This window comes from Quercus lobata, chromosome 10 (genome assembly GCF_001633185.2).
Source record: "Quercus lobata isolate SW786 chromosome 10, ValleyOak3.0 Primary Assembly, whole genome shotgun sequence".
Taxonomy (NCBI): domain Eukaryota; kingdom Viridiplantae; phylum Streptophyta; class Magnoliopsida; order Fagales; family Fagaceae; genus Quercus; species Quercus lobata.
In genome coordinates, this window is record NC_044913.1 from 7,728,132 (window position 1) to 7,744,777 (window position 16,646).

A 16,646-nucleotide genomic window follows, 5' to 3' on the forward strand; every position below is an offset into this window, starting at 1 on the left:
TATACTTTGGTTTATACATACTCAATTATGAAATATTGTATATTACTATTTTACTTTTACATTTCATACACATAATAAAAAAATAAAAATTAAAATTAAAAAAAAAAATTTATACATGATCCTCCAAATATAAATTCCTAGTCCCCACACTGATAGTTGGGAAAAAAGTGTGGACATTAAAAAAAACCTGGGTTGCGCTGCCCGTGTATGTCTCCATCAGTCCATTGTCTTGTGCAAAACAGGAAAGACAAATTGAGTGCGAGGTTACAAGATGACAGTCTATGTGACACTAGCTGAGACAACCTTGATGCTCAGTTTGTTTGTTTCTCTCAGTATCAAAAACTCCTCCCCATAGCTTTCCCTTATCAGTGTCTATTAATATATTGGTATCGGTATTCTACTTCGGAGAAGTGGAAAAAGACTGGTTATTGCATAAAGAGAGAGAGAGAGAGATAAATGGCCCGGGAAGAAACTGGAAACAGAAGAAGCAGGTGGTCTCTTCAAGGAATGACAGCCCTTGTTACCGGTGGAACCAAAGGAATCGGGTTCTAATTTCTCTGCCTATGCCTTTCTTTTTCCTTCCGTTTTTATAGCATTTTTTTTTTTTTTGAGGGGGATTCTGTTTTTACTTTTTATAGCTTGGAATTCTTATTAAATATTTCTTGATATAGATAAATAAATTATAAATAGCCACATTTATAGAATTGTTGCAACTTTTTAAAAAAGTTTGATTGGATGAAAAAGCAAGAGAAGATGGTGGAAAAAAGTTATTTCTAGGTATATTTCTAGATATAGATAAATAAATTATAAATGGCCACATTTATAGAATTGTTGTAACTTTTTTAAAAAGTTGATTGGATGAAAAAGCAAGAGAAGAAGGTGGAAAAAAGTTTCTCTCCGAATTAGTTTAGAGAGAAACTCTACTCTTCAAACTTTTTGTATATCTCTTTTTTTTTGTGAATTTTGAAAATTTAATCGTTCAGTTTCATATTCTCTATGATTTTAACATGTACATCAAATTTCATTCAAATCAGATGTTATTTACTATTAGATCAATAAACCTAATTTTTATACATAATTTTAGATCACAAAAACTTGAAATTTTAACATTTGTTTAATGGCAAAGCAATTAATCTTTGATCTTATTGAAATTTTGCAAATATGAAGGATATAATAAAAACATGCAATCCAACGTTTAAATTTTCAAAATTCACAATTAATATAAATATATATGAAAAGTTTATAGTGTTTCTCAAAAGTAGTTTAAAGAGAAACTTTGTTTGCCTCACTATGGTATTATTTTCTTTTTTCTTTTTTCTTTTTTTTACGATCAATTTAGGACGAAATTTGAATGTAGATATTCGACTGCCAGTAGTAGTTGCGTGAACCACTTGCAGATATTTTGGTTGGATTTTATGTTTGCATAATTGGTTTTGTAGCTTCAATTAAAGCTTACTTGTTTATTAGGATTAATTTGTTGTTTATTTATTTGGCTAAATATCCTACCTGTTATTAGGAAGGACGTCTGGATTATACCATTTATCTCTACAGTATGAGTTTATGACTTTGACCCAAAAAGATTTGTGGGTAAAATAAAAAAGATCCAGTTATCGAGTGCCCGTAATCATAAGGCATTTGTTAATTGACTATTTTAGAAAAGTTTTAATATCACTTTTATGATAAATATTAAAAACTATTAAAAAATCAATTACTTTTTTCTTTTACTATAAAAATTTTCTAAAAATACTTCCTAAACTATTGCCCTAAAATGTTTTTTAAACATTTTCCAATAAAAAATCACTCATTAAGTTTGAGATAATTTTAGACACTTATGAGCATTCGCATCTGGGTATCTGAAACAATATCTATTTTACACATTAAAAAATTATTTTATCTATTTTACCATACCATTTTACAACCCACCATACATTTCATTTCTTATTTTTCAACACTGTTCACTTATTTATCATTTCTCTCTCATCCTCTCCAACTCTTTCTCTCTCTTCCACTCCGTTTTTATCTCTTCCTCTGAAACAAACCAAACAACACAACAACACTCAACTAACCCACACCCAAACCAACAAGCAAGCCCACAACCATTGACCAACCCAAATCACACCACCGACCACCACAACCACCGATTCAAACTAAAACTTAAACCCAAAACACAAACTACCCGCCCTTGCAAACAAAACCAAAAACTCCCAAAAATTGAAACTCAAACAAACCCCTAGCAGCAACCGAAACTCAAAAAATCACTAGAACAAGCCTAACAACCACCAAAACCAAGCCCAGCACCACCAATTTAACCACTAATTTAAACCTAACACGCCTATTTAAACCCATAAACCACTAATTCAAACCTAACCCACCGATTTAAACCCATAAACCATTGATTCAGCCACCTATTCAAAACTAACCCACCAACATAAATTCATGAACCACTAATTCAAACACACCCTACAATCGCAAGCAAAACCTAGTTGATCCATCATCGTTACCACCACCATGCTTTCACCTTTGGTCCTAGAAGCTGCCGCCTACTATGCCAGAGAGAGACCAAGATTTTGGTTTCGTTCGAGAGAAAGAGAGAGAGAGAGTTGGCCTAGAGAAATGTGAGAGACTGAAGAGAGAGATGAGAGGTTTTAAATTTATTTAGGAAGAGAGAGAGAATAAAATAATATATATCAAAATACAAACGCAACTAAAATAATTCTTATCTTTAAGAAGTTATTGTTCACGGTTGCTAAAAAACTTTAGTAATAGCCATCGAGGTAAACCAGGTTTTGGGCAAGTGGATCTAAAATAGCAATTTGGGGGGTGGGGGGGGATGGGGGTTTTGCTCTAACATAGAATTTTCAAAAGTATCCACATTATCCCTTAAACACAAACTGCATCTAACTTTGTTCGAGCTCTTTTTCTCAAAAACTAATTTTATCACAAATCACAATGAAATTTCATAGTAATTGTATTGTGGCAATTATAAGCACAAGGTCATGTCTAGATAATAAATAGTTAATAAATAACAATCAAGGATGAAAAAAAAGTAGAAGAAGATTTGAAGGAGCATGAGAAATTTCAAACAATATTAAATGTGGTTTGTCCCTAGGGAACAAATTAGATATTTATCAAGAGTTTGGGTAATGTTGCATTAGTCTAATCCTATTGGGTGAGTTTTCAATTTTATCCAAGATCTATTTATTTTCTCATTCGAAAATGAAAAGAATAATACATTCTTGGTAGATCAACAACAAGGGAATCACTTTTAAACACTCCGAATATTGTCATAATCATTCTCGATCAGCTAGTAAGTTAATGTATTGCAATGAATTATAACCTTTAGTTTTGCCAATAATTTAATGATACCAAAAAAAAAAAAAAAAAAAAAATCCTCTTAGTAAGGTTTGTATCCAAGTTTAGTCCCTCTATCTTACACTTAGTAAGAAATACAGTAACCAAATCATATTAACCTAAAATAGTTAAACATAAAAATTCATCAATCTAAAGAATTAAATATCCACTAAAAGAAAGAATATATATATATATATATATATATATCGAGAGAGAGAGAGAGAGAGAGTATTCACCTTTTTGTGTGAGCAAAATATGGATTGAGTGGAAGAGAAAATAACAAATTTTTATAGTAAAACAATGGAGAGAAGAAGTGTGAAAATAAAAGGAAGATGAAGGGATAGAAAAGTTGTAAGGTTAGGGTATAAAGTAGAGGGGAGATAAAAAGGTAAAAGTAACTAAATGTTGGAGAATGTGTAATTGTAAAGTGGTAAATTAACAAGGACAAAAATATTTAAAAAGGAGAGAGAAAATATCGAACATAGGTTGATGATATGGCGCTAATGTGACTTAACAAGAGTGCAGTAACATTAAACACTACGCTTCACTTTTAGATATATTTAGATATAGATTTTGTGAAATTCTGCTATGAAAGTTAATTATATCGAGCCCAATCCATGCCCTTCAGTTTGTACAACATAATTGTTAAATACAATACTTTGAACTAATATATTGTTGGGCTATGTGGAGTTTGGTTTGTGTTCGATTCGGTATTTGACCTTGCCCAAATTGGAAGCGTTACGACTTTAAATGAGACATTTTCTAAGACTTAGTCCAAGGAGTGGAGGTTTGCCCAATTTGACCCTATAGTTTTGGGGTATTTATAGGTCACTACAAATTAGGTTTGATGATTGTATTGAAAACCATCCTTCACTGTCGCCTTTATATTTTTTTCTCCATGCTGCAACTCTGTGAACATAGGCACATTATCGAATCACGTATATCTTGTGTCATGTGATAGTTTTCTTTGCGCATATTTTTTCCTCTATTTTTCATTTCTCACAAGTTGAGGAATAATTAGGTTAAATTCCTAACATATATTGATGAAACCAAATTAATTTTGAACTCTTTCTCTTAGTGGTTTGTAAGCCATACTTTTAGGAAGGTTAATTTTGTTAACCATGATATAGTTAAATGTGTTCTTTTGTTTGGTCTTGAGATAGATAAGGGACTATCCCTCCCCCTGTAATTTGTTTCTAATTCTCTGCTTTCATTGAATATTACATGTTTACCTAGAAAAAAAAAATCACTAAATACAATAGAATACACATTATTCAGTTTTTCTTTTTATTTGCTATTATTTACTACTACGTGTTCAGGGGCGTAGCCAGGATTTTTTATATGGGGGGGCCGATTTTTGACAACGATAATTATCATTGTTGTATGGACAGTCTATATTTTTAGGTTGATATGGACCTCCTTTGAGATAAACTCGTCAGATTCATCTTATTTATTAATAGGAAATTCACATATTTGTTTACGTGATCCTGGATCACAATCTATCTCTTCAGATTGAATTCTTGAATATTTGGAAGGGTGTTTATTAGGCATTGAAGTATCAACATTTATATCTATAACCACATTTGTTTCTACAACCATAGGTGTCCTAAATTCTAAATTGCTAACATCTTTTTTCTTAAAGAATGCATCAATTGTTTTTCGTTTGCTCATAATTCTTTAAGTTTTAAGAATATAACTCAAAAATTAACCTGAAAAGAACTTAAAAAATAAACTCTTAATTAGAAATTTTTACTTAATTATATGGATGTTATTCGTACTTAAGAAAAAAAAATTTTCCACTGTAATTTAAATAGTCAACCTATCATCATTCCTATTATTAATTATATGGATGTTATTCATACCTCCCCATGCCTTCAATCATATATTTCTCTAAAAATCTATGAAAAATTAAAGTGCATGTAAATATTTAAGTAAGCGTATATAGTTGAGAAGAAGAAAAAAAAAAACACTAAAAAAAGAGATGAAGGTGTGCTGAAGAAAGAAAAGAAAACTGAAAACTTATCCTCTGAATGATTTATTTTAAGAAAGCAAGAAGAAAGAAAATAATGGTCAAGTTTTTTTTTTTTGGATCGTGAGGACTGAGTTTGAAAGGAGGGCTAAGCTGAGGTTTTGTTTTGTTTGGGGGCTGCTGGTACTAGTGGAGTGGGCGGTGGCGTGTACACTGAAGACAAGAAGAGAAATGATATGTCTACAATATTTTTATAACATTTTTACAACAAATTCTAAGTGGCAAGTTGTTATTGATTGTTATTGTTGGAGCAAAAAAGTAATCTTAGTGTTAGATTCAAATTTGAACCAATAATAACTAACCACTTATGATTTGTAAAAATACTGTAAAAATTTTGTAGATGTAGCAACTCTCTAAAAAAATAGCAAAAGAAAGGGTTCTAATTTTGAGATTGAGAATGGGTGATAAAATGTTAATTTGTTGAGTAGTGCCTTTGGGTATTTAAATATAAGGGGCTATGTTTTGTTTTATTAGAAGATAAAAGAAGCCTACAATTGAAACTAAAGCTGCTTGGGTCTGGGAGTGAAATGAACAGAAAAGGGAGGGGGGGCCGGATGTAAATAATTGGGGGGGCCCAATTAAAATTTCAATATAACCTGCTGGACTTTTTCTTTTTTTTTTTGCAGGGGCCACGGCCCCCCCAAGGGGCAACGTGGCTCCGCCCCTGTACGTGTTGTGACTAGATATGCTGTTGTTGAGGAATTGGCAAGCCTGGGGGCGACTGTACATACATGCTCTCGAAATGAGGCCCAACTCAATGAATGTTTACATGAGTGGAAGATGAAGGGATTTCGAGTCACTGGTTCAATCTGTGATGCAGTGTCTCGAACCCAACGAGAGGAGCTAATGAGCACAGTCTCCTACATGTTTAATGGCAAACTCAACATCCTTGTAAGTACTTTATTTCCTCTACATCACTGCCTTTTGCGTGGCATTTGAAAGCATACTCCAAAGATGATGAATTGCAAATGATCATTTTACATTCTTTTCTACACTAAAATCTTCGATTTCATTTTTAGAAGATCAATCTTTGATGAACAATTTAAATGGCATTGGAATATTACTTGGCCAGAGCCGCTTCAATTGTGCTTTTGCAGTTGATACATTCAATTTATAGTTAATCTAATACGGTTTTAGATAAACAATGTGGGAACGTCCACATCAAAACCGACCTTGGTGTACACAGCTGAAGATTTCTCATTTCTCATATCTACCAATCTTGAATCTGCATATCACATGTGCCAACTTGCTTATCCTCTTCTGAAAGCTTCAGAAGCAGGAAGCATTGTTTTCATTTCTTCGGTTGCTGGTGTAGTAGCCACAAGTACTGGAGGATCTATATATAGTGCAGCTAAAGGTAATTTCTTTGTGCTATTTAACTTTTAATTGCAAGCTTATGGGTTATAAATTTTAGCTTTAGGACTGTACACCGAATAATGCGATCAGCTTCTGTCTGATATTTATTTGAAGGAGCGATCAATCAACTTGCAAAAAATTTGGCATGTGAGTGGGCAAAGGATAACATAAGGAGTAACTCTGTTGCGCCATGGTTTATCAAAACTCCCCTGGCTGAAACTGTAAGTGTGCTAGTGCTTGAAGATTGTTAAAATCTGGTCATTGTTGAATGTCTTAGGGAAGAACCTCGTGAATCATGATAACCATGACAATTTATATTTTCTTTGCAGTATCTGAGCAATGAAAAGCTTTCGGAGGCTGTTAACTGTCAAACCCCTCTTGGACGTGCTGGAGAGCCAAAGGAGGTTTCTTCCTTGGTGGCATTCCTATGCCTCCCTGCAGCTTCTTACATGTCAGACTGTTTGCGTTGACGGAGGGATAACTGTAAACGGCTTCAGCTTCCCATGAGCAGCAGAAAATGACGTTCAGACACTCCTTATTGGAATATGTTTTTGGTATTGCAAGGAAAAAAATAAATATATAGTTTACTAGTTCTGTCAGTAATTGGAAGGAAAAAAAAAAAAATGATTGTAGCAAATGGGATGCACAAACCTCTCTCCTTGACATTTTCTAAAATTATTGTATATCTATCTAAAACGTTGTCTTGTATTCTTAAATTTATAAATAATGCATATATGTGTTGGAATATTTACGTGTCAATCGTTGGCAAAGTTCCAAATATTCTGTATCACTTTTTGTGTACCACTCTATATTCCACCAATCACTACTTACCAAGTGTATGATTGCTTTCCATTTTAAATTTCAGCAATTCTATATGGAAAGTAAAATGAACACATGGCAAGTAATGATTGGTGGAATATAGAATGGTACAGAAGATTTGGACTCGAGTTAGGGAGGGGTTGGGGTGCTATGGCCCCCCTCACTTTTCAACTATTCCATTTATAATATTAATAAAATGCGAAAAAGAAAAAATTTAAGTTTATGAAAATTAACTTACAGGCCCCCCTAGGATTTTGAGAGTAGAAAAAATCCAGAAAACAAATCAAACTGAAACAAACCAATGAAATACAAAAATCTAGCCTATTCTTGGGCATATACTCCTTCAAAAATCAAAGGACCAAAAATCTATGACAAATTCCCAAATTTAACTCCATACGAAAAACCCAAATCAACAATATAAGGAAAAAAAAAATCCCTTTCAAATTATGATTCCTCAAGGATGAGGACTTATCCAAATACGAAAAAGAAAAAATATTTCTAATTGAAAAAAAAAAAAAAAAAAAAAAATCCCTTACGGCCTTGCCATTGTCTCCATGCCACAATGTTTCGAAACTTTGCCTCCACAAGTCACTATGGTGGTGTGCAAGAAAAGTAGCAAGGTGTTCAATGTCCCTTTCGTAGATGGAGCGGGGACAAGGCAAGCCTAAAAAAAGGCTCACACAAACAATCTTGAAATAAGTACCAATAAAAAGAGTATTGTCAATGGTGTTAGACCTCGATGAGGTGTGAGGTTCCTATGGATGGGATGTGTGGAGTTTACACATGGTTCCCATAGATAATGTGCAAAAGATGGAAAAGCCCATAAGCACGGGAGAGCAAGGAAGGTTACCATGTTCACTTACCCATGGTTGAGTAAAGGGTTCTACTATGCGTGTGTTGGTGGCTTCCATAGTTATGCACGAAAGACTCCCATATTCGCTTCATCCATATTTAAGTAAACAAAACGTTATTGGTGATGGTAATGCATGACAAACGAAACAATGATGGAATTTAGCTAGCCCAATCTGAGATGATTTCTCGAATTTCACATACAAAATTTAGTTGGACTAGATGAATTATTAGGCCAATGCTAATCCTCTAATTGGATTGTGGTTTAAACTTAACATTTAACAAACAAAACAAGGACAGAATTACATAATCCCTTACCCCCCTCAAAAAATATTTAATAGTGACAAGTAACTTATATTTATTTTTTATCAAAATTAAAAATTCTAAGAGTTCCCACCCCCCCCCCCACCCCCCAAAAAAAAAAAAAAAAAGTCCTTTCAAGGCACTAAATGAACTTTAAAATAAAGAGTAATATCTCATTAAAAAAATATGATATGATTACTAATATATTATACCAATTTTATATAATCTCCACTCAAAATCGTAATTTTTGTGAAACTTAATAATACATTATAATTCTTTAGATGTCTGTATACAATTATATTTAAGACATGCAACTAAAGAAAATTCAATGTCAAATTCAAAAAAAAAAAAAAAAAAAAACCTTAATTGGCATGAGTAGTAAAATGTTGTGTGAGTTTTAGGCATTGTTATATGTATTTAATATGCTTAATTTTCTAATTTTCTTTTGTAATCAAAATTTTACTTGTTCAATGTTATTTTGTTAATATTTGGAATAAGAAAAGAGTGCAAAATCCCATGAAACATCAATTGAGAATTTCCCAAAAACAAAAAACAAAAACAAAGATATCGAAGATCCTGTATATTAAAAGATTGATTGGAATAATACTTTTCTAGAAAATGATTCTTGATCTGTGTATTTCTTTGTTATTTATGGATCAAATAATTGTTATATATGATAGTGTAGTGTATTCCACAAATTTGTAGGTATTGCTGGTAAATGAAATAAATTTTCGATGTACAAATTCAAATGTTTTAGAGGCTAAAAGTAATTATTTCATAACACGTGAATAAAGATAAAAATATGTTACAAATACCCAATACATGCCAATTTGAATTCAAAGTTTTATATTATAAATTCTTTAATTACTGAATAAGATAAAACTAATTCAGTTCAGATGAAAGCAAAAAACAAAAACTTAGTCCATATAATTTGAGATCAACAATGAATTCTCAATTTTATATGGAATATGGTATAAAAAATCTAAGAAATCGAATCAAGAATTTCCCTGAAATATTGGTTTGGTCATCTTTTGCAAAGTATGAAAACTTTTATTAAACGTATATATACCTACGTGTATATGTCTATACATGCGTGTGAGAGTGAGATTTTGAAATTCATTCAATTACATTTTAGGACCACAAGTCCACAAAAAAAGTTCTTGGTTTTGTCCTTGCTAATGAAGCGAAGCCCAAACCTGAAGGATATACAGACTTAGGGCCTATTTGGTTTAGTGTTTTTTTCTTTCAAAAATAACAATTACAAGGAGCTGAACTAAACTCACCTTAAGCACAATGTTAGAGGACCCTTGGAAATTCACAAAACCAAATGGAAGGAAAGCTTTGCGATTTATCCTCTCTTTTTTTTCTCCCATTGTCAAGATAATTAGATCAGGAGGGTTACAAATTTACCTCTCACCCTCATCCAGTTCACATTGGATGGAATTTAAAATGCCACTTTTACAGTAGAGAACATATGGAAATGTCTCATTTAAAAATCATAAGGAGATTGATGTTTATTGTCAGTCACTCACTGCCCCCCTCCATCCACACAAATAATCTGCCCGGTTATGTAAGAGGATGCAGGCAGGCAAAGGAATGCCACAAGGGACAAAACTTTGGCTCTCCAGGGCGTCCAAGAGGAGTTCTTGCATTTACCAATTTCGAAAATTGCTAGTCATTGAGAGCCTGCAATAGTAACGAGAAGTCACATAAAGGACTTATTTCATATCATGTAAATGAATACAGAATTATTTTTAACTTAGTGAGCTGTCCAAGTCTAAGCAACATCCCAACTTCTTCAAAAAATGTTTTTGAGAATTAAAGCCTAGGAGTTCCATTTCTATTTAAGGTGTAAATGTCGTGCACCGTTGCGTGCACGCACACGCACGCCCACACGTTTCTGTTATCTTTTAACTCTACATATGACTCACATGTGGCCCAAATAAATAGAACATGATAAAAATTAACTGCACACAAAACAGTGAAAAACACATTCATTGAATGCACAAGCATGGTGAAAGGGTGCTACAGCCTTACAGCTTCAACCAAGGGGGTTCTGATAAACCAAGGTGCTACACAATTACTCCTAATATTGTCTTTGGCCCACTCCCATGCCAAATCTTTAGTTGGTTTATTGCTCCTGCATAGAGAGAAAAAAAGAGACTAGGGTCAGAATTTAAAAGTTTACAAATCCATAAGGTTTGAATAATATGCACATTATTTTAACAGATCAAATCGAAAAATAAAAATTTAAATTACATAAGTATATTACCTTTACTTGCACCATAAATAGATCCAACATTTAGTGCCACCACACCAGCAATAGAAGAAATACAAACAATGCTTCCTACTCCTGATGCTTTCAAAAGAGGATGTGCCAGCTGGCATAAATGGTAAGCAGATTCAAGATTGGTAGTCATAACAGTAGAGAATTCTTCAGCTGTGTAATCTACAGTCGGTTTCCAGATGTTTGTCCCCACATTGTTTATCTAGGATAAAAAATTTAGTAAGAACAGGATTTCCAAGGTTCACAAGAAGGAAAGCCATTCCAAGAGTAGCTGTGAACATTTCTATAAGAAACATTGGTATGAGAAACTCCTTTGGAGGATTCACAAAAATGAAGTTTTCTAAATTTAATTTATGCAACTAGCTAAGAAAAAAACTATCCTGCTCCTGGGTTCAGGCTACCAGAATTAGGATGTAAAGAATGATTGAAGATATGCATTTGCAATTTGTTTATACCAGAACCCTGGATGGTCCTTTTTTCTTCTCAAACTAAAAACAATGATATTGATGGTATAGTAAATGCTTTTATTTTATTGGTAAGTTACGCACAATCCCAATGACTGAGTATTGAACCCATAACCTTACCCTCCACCTAGCACTTGCAAAGGGAGGAGCTGCCAGTTGAGCTAGAGCTCATTAGCGATGGCATAGTGGAGGCTGGTTAAACAATTATTTATAAATATGATGTTCAAAATACACAAAGCCTTATACAAGCTAGAAATTTGGGGAAGCCCAAATAACATAACATGGAACAATTACCTTAGTAAATACATAAATGTCACACGTAGCGCACTAGGCTCCCACCTTTACGAGGTCTAAGGAGGTCAATGGTAGGTAACTTTACCCCCAATTTTAGCAAGAACATAATAGAGGAAACTACAATTCGATGCTAACTCCACTATGTTCTAATGTGGCAAGTGATGATTTTGATGTCCTAACTATCTTTAAATATTGTTATAGATAAGCTCAATTTTATTGTTTTTTTTTTTTTTTTGGTGGCTAAATATTGGGTTTTATTTCACCTAAAAAGCTGCACAGTTCAAGCCAGAAAGCTAGAGGGAAAAAGTTTCCAATCTTTCAGAAAGTAACTTCCTTATGATCCACAACTACATCTCTTCAACCAGTTCCAAGAATTATCTACTCCCTAAACCTCATGTATAATCCAGACGCATAAATACCTACATGTATATGTCTATATATGCGTGTGAGAGTGAGATTTTGAAATTCATTCAATTGCATTTTAGGACTACAGGTCTACAAAAGAAGTTCTTGGTTCTGTCCTTGCTAATGAAGTGAAGCCCAAACCTAAAGGATATACAAACTTAGTGCCTATTTGGTTTAGTGTTTTTTTCTTTCAAAAATAACAATTACAAGAAGCAACTCACCTTAAGACATGATATTATCCTTTGAAATTCACAAAACCACATGGAAGGAAAGCTTTGCATTTTATCCTTTTTTTTTTTCTCCCATTGGCAAGATAATTAGATCAGGAGGGTTTCAAGTTTACCTCTCACCCTCATCCAGTTCAAATTGGATGGAATTTAAAATGCCACTTTTACAAAACAGAAGTAAGAACACACAACACAGAAGAGAACATATGGAAATGACTCATTTAAAAATCATAAGGAGATTGATGTTTATTGTCAGTCATGTTTTGGGAGGAAGCCACTCACTGCCACCCCTCCATCCACAAATAATCTGCCCGGTTATGTAAGAGGATGCAGGTAGGCAAAGGAATGCCACAAAGGACGAAACCTCCTTTGGCTCTCCAGGGCGTCCAAGAGGAGTTCTTGCATTTACCAATTTCAAAAATTGCTCATCATTGAGAACCTGCAATAGTAATGAGAAGTCGCATAAAGGACTTATTTCACATCATTTAAATGGAATTATTTTTAACTTAGGTGGGGTTTGGATTGTGCGTCTGCGTTTACAAGTCTGCGTTTCCTAGCTTTTTTTTTTTTTTTTTTTTTCCCTGCACATGAATAGTAATATCACATGATTTTACTGTACAAGAGAAAAAAACACTGTTCATATACTGTTCACGCACTATTTTTGGGTCCACGACACTATTCACACATTTAAAAATTATTTTGCTACGGTATTTTCAGTTTTCAGTTTCAGCAAAAATAAGTTCAATCCAAACATACCCTTAGTGAGCCGTCCAAGTCTCAGCAACATCCTAACTTCTTCAAAAAATGTTTTTGAGAATTAAAGCCTAGGAGTTCCATTTCTATTTCAGGTGTAAATGACGTGCACTGTTGCGTGCATGCACACGTATGCCCACACGTCTGTTATCTTTTAACTCTACATGTGACTTGCATGTGGCCCAAATAAATAGAACATGATAAAGATTAACTGCACACAGAACAGTGAAAAACACATCCAATGAATGCACAAGCATGGTGAAAGGGTGCTACAGCCTTACAGCTTCAACCAAGGGGGTTCTGATAAACCAAGGTGCTACACAATTACTCCTAATATTGTCTTTCGCCCACTTGCATGCCAAATCTTTAGTTAGTTGGTTTATTGCTCCTGCATAGAGAGAAAAAAAGAGACTAGAGTCAGAATTTAAAAGTTTACAAATCTATAAGATTTTAATAATATGCACATTGTTTTAACAGATCAAATCGAAAAAATAAAAATTTAAATTACATAAGTAAATTACCTTTACTTGCACCATAAATAGATCCAACATTTAGTGCCACCACACCAGCAATAGCAGAAATACAAACAATGCTTCCTACTCCTGATGCTTTCAAAAGAGGATGTGCCAGCTGGCATAAATGGTAAGCATATTCAAGATTGGTAGTCATAACAGTAGAGAATTCTTCAGCTATGTAATCTACAGTCGGTTTCCAGATGTTTGTCCCCACATTGTTTATCTAGGATAAAAAATTTAGTAAGAACAGGATTTCCAAGGTTCACAAGAAGGAAAGCCATTCCAAGAGTAGCTGTGAACATTTCTATAAGAAACATTGGTATGAGAAACTCCTTTGGAGGATTCACAAAAATGAAATTTTCTAAATTTAATTTATGCAACTAGCTAAGAAAAAAACTATCCTGCTCCTGGGTTCAGGCTACCAGAATTAGGATGTAAAGAATGATTGAAGATATGCATTTGCAATTTGTTTATACCAGAACCCTGGATGGTCCTTTTTTCTTCTCAAACTAAAAACAATGATATTGATGGTATAGTAAATGCTTTTATTTTGTTGGTAAGTTACGCACATACCCAATGACTATGAGTATTGAACCCATAACCTTACCCTCCACCTAGCACTTTCAAAGGGAGGAGCTACCAGTTGAGCTAGAGCTCATTGGCGATGGGCCGATGGCATAGTGGAGGCTGGTTAAACAATTATTTATTAATATGATGTTCAAAATACACAAAGCCATATACAAGCTACAAATTTGGGGAAGCCCAAATAACATTACATGGAACAATTATGTTAGTAAATACATAAATGTCACACGCAGCGCACCAGGCTCCCACCTTTACAAGGTCTAAGGAGGTCAATGGTAGGCAATTTTACCCCCAATTTTAGCAAGAATATAACAGAGGAAACTACAATTCGATGCTAATTCACATTAGACTCCACTATGTTCTAATGTGGCAAGTGACGGTTTTGATGTCAAAACTATCTTTAAATATTGTTATAGATAAGCTCAATTTTTTTTTGGTGGCCGAATATTGGGTTTTATTTCACCGAAAAAGCAGCACAGTTCAAGCTAGAAAGCTATAGGAAAAAAGTTTCCAATCTTTCAGAAAGTAACTTCCTTATGATCCGCAACTCCATCTCTTCAACCAGTTCCAAGAATTATCTCCTCCCTAAACCTCATTTCCAGTTACAATCTCTGAAAATTGGTATAGATAAGCTCAATTTATTGGTTTCTTTTTGGGCTGAATGTTGGGTTTTTATTGTACATAAGAGGCTGCCAAGTCCAAGCTAGAAAGATACAGGAAAAGGATTTCTCATCTTTCAGAAAAGTAACTTCATTATGATCTGGGAATCCCTCCCTATAACCAGCTGCCAGAATTATCTACTCACTTTAAATTCCTCAAGTCTGGCAATTCGTTTGTTTCATCACAAAATGACTTGTTTTCTTGTGTTGTTGCAACTCTGAAAATGATCCAAATAACATTTTCTGCCATTTACCTCGCACAGAAAATTATTAATATTTCATTTAGGCAGAGTGGTGATGGAGGTGGTGGTGACGGCGGAAGAGGTGGTGCAACAATGATGGTAGTGGCAGAGGTGACAGCAGCGACAGTGTGATGGCGATGGTAGTGGTGATGGTGGTGTTGGTCACAAAAGGAATAGAATAGGAGAGGGTACAATGGAATGGCAAAAAGAAAAAAAAAACATTTAACAATATCTGGAACCTATTTTCTGTTGCAATCCCATTTTTGTCTGTCACAGTTGTCCAGAATGATTGCACTTAATGAATTCCATCGATAACCTCACTTCTATTCCAGTCCCACAACAGCAGTAATGATTCATTGTTACATTACAATCTTGTGATGCCAAAATTGCTATGTAGAATGCAATGAATTAAACTAAACACATCCAAAAAAAAAAATTAAACTAAACTGAATTGAGACTTACAAGTATATTAAGTCTCCTGCTAAACACTGAGGATACTGTGTCCATCAGCTTGACTCGTTCACCTCGAGACATCACATCACAAACTGAACCTGTGACTTGGAAACCCTTCATCTCCCAATCATGTAAGCATGCATTGAGATTGGCTTCATTCCTTGAGCATGTATGTACTCTTGCACCTAGCCCTGCCAATTCCTCCACAACAGCATGCCTAACATAATTACAAAACATTGCAATAAATAAGCCTCTACTAGTTTTTATAAGATTAGTACTCTGTAGCCACAGGCCCCATAAAAGCAGAGTTCTTTAAAAATGAACAACCATGAAGCAATTAACTTGAGAGAGAGAGAGAGAGAGAGACCCAATTCCTTGTGTTCCACCAGTAACAAGAGCAGTCATTCCCAGAAGTGACAATCTATCATCTCTGCATCTACTCCCTGCCTGCACCATGTTATCCCCAATCTTAATCTCTCCTTGATCTATTGATTTCATTGTACTTCTAGTAGCTCAAATGAGTAATATAGTAATGAGTACAATGGTTTCTCCCCCTCCATTGATCTGAAATATACCTAAGAAATTCAGCCTAGTGCAATTACTCAAAACAGAAAAAAACAAGAAGTTAGATAAAAACAATAAATACAAGTTTTAGCATAAGCCCAAAAAAGGTCAGAAGGAGTTAGCTAGGTATATATTAATTTAAATTGCTCATGTACCTTCCCTCCAAGCATTTCAAGTGATTGTTAACTTAGAAATTTTGTTCTCAAGTGCTTGAAGTTTTCTGCAACTCCTATGTGCGTCTAAATATATAAAAGGTCAGAAGGAGTTAGCTAGGTATATATTAATTTAAATTGTTGATGTACCTTCCCTCCAAGCATTCAAGTGATTGTCAACTTAGAAAGTGCGTATATAGATTATCTTCTTTATAGCAATACACAAAAAGAAAATTCTTCAACTAGCAGATCTAATGTTACAATTTCTTCTCTCTTGTCAGTTCGAATCATTTCATGATTACAAAAATATTGTAAAAAAACAAATGGGAAAGGTCAAAG

General features: G+C 34.0%; 1 protein-coding gene and 1 pseudogene across 5 annotated transcripts; one reads left to right on the plus strand and one right to left on the minus strand.

Annotated features, from left to right (window-relative positions):
* The first annotated feature begins 332 nt into the window (after nucleotides 1-332).
* On the plus strand, nucleotides 333-7,445 carry LOC115962835 (annotated as a pseudogene).
* A 2,590-nt stretch (nucleotides 7,446-10,035) lies between these two features.
* On the minus strand, nucleotides 10,036-16,550 carry LOC115963579 (tropinone reductase homolog At5g06060-like). Of its 5 annotated transcripts, none has more exons than XM_031082635.1 (7): nucleotides 15,959-16,550; nucleotides 15,601-15,808; nucleotides 13,659-13,767; nucleotides 13,419-13,525; nucleotides 10,980-11,196; nucleotides 10,745-10,847; nucleotides 10,036-10,393 (listed from the first exon to the last, which is right to left on the minus strand). In XM_031082635.1, the coding sequence occupies exons 1-6, from the start codon at nucleotides 16,087-16,089 to the stop codon at nucleotides 10,780-10,782; spliced, it is 840 nt and encodes a 279-aa protein (XP_030938495.1). In that variant the 5' UTR covers nucleotides 16,090-16,550; the 3' UTR covers nucleotides 10,036-10,393; nucleotides 10,745-10,779. The 5 variants fall into 5 exon arrangements, with proteins under 5 accessions (XP_030938495.1, XP_030938493.1, XP_030938497.1 ...); XM_031082633.1 differs by having other exon boundaries at nucleotides 13,659-13,875; XM_031082637.1 differs by lacking the exons at nucleotides 10,745-10,847; nucleotides 10,980-11,196 and adding an exon at nucleotides 12,744-12,823 and having other exon boundaries at nucleotides 10,036-10,329; nucleotides 13,659-13,875.
* Between the last annotated feature and the right edge of the window lie 96 nt (nucleotides 16,551-16,646).

Coding starts and splice junctions, on each gene's coding strand:
- LOC115963579 (XM_031082633.1), bottom strand. CDS start 16,089: ATGAAATCAATAGATCAAGGAGAGATTAAGATTGGGGATAACATGGTG. Junction 13,526..13,658: donor TATTTATGGTGCAAGTAAAG/GTAATTTACTTA, acceptor CTCTCTATGCAG/GAGCAATAAACCAACTAACT. Junction 10,848..10,979: donor TATTTATGGTGCAAGTAAAG/GTAATATACTTA, acceptor CTCTCTATGCAG/GAGCAATAAACCAACTAAAG.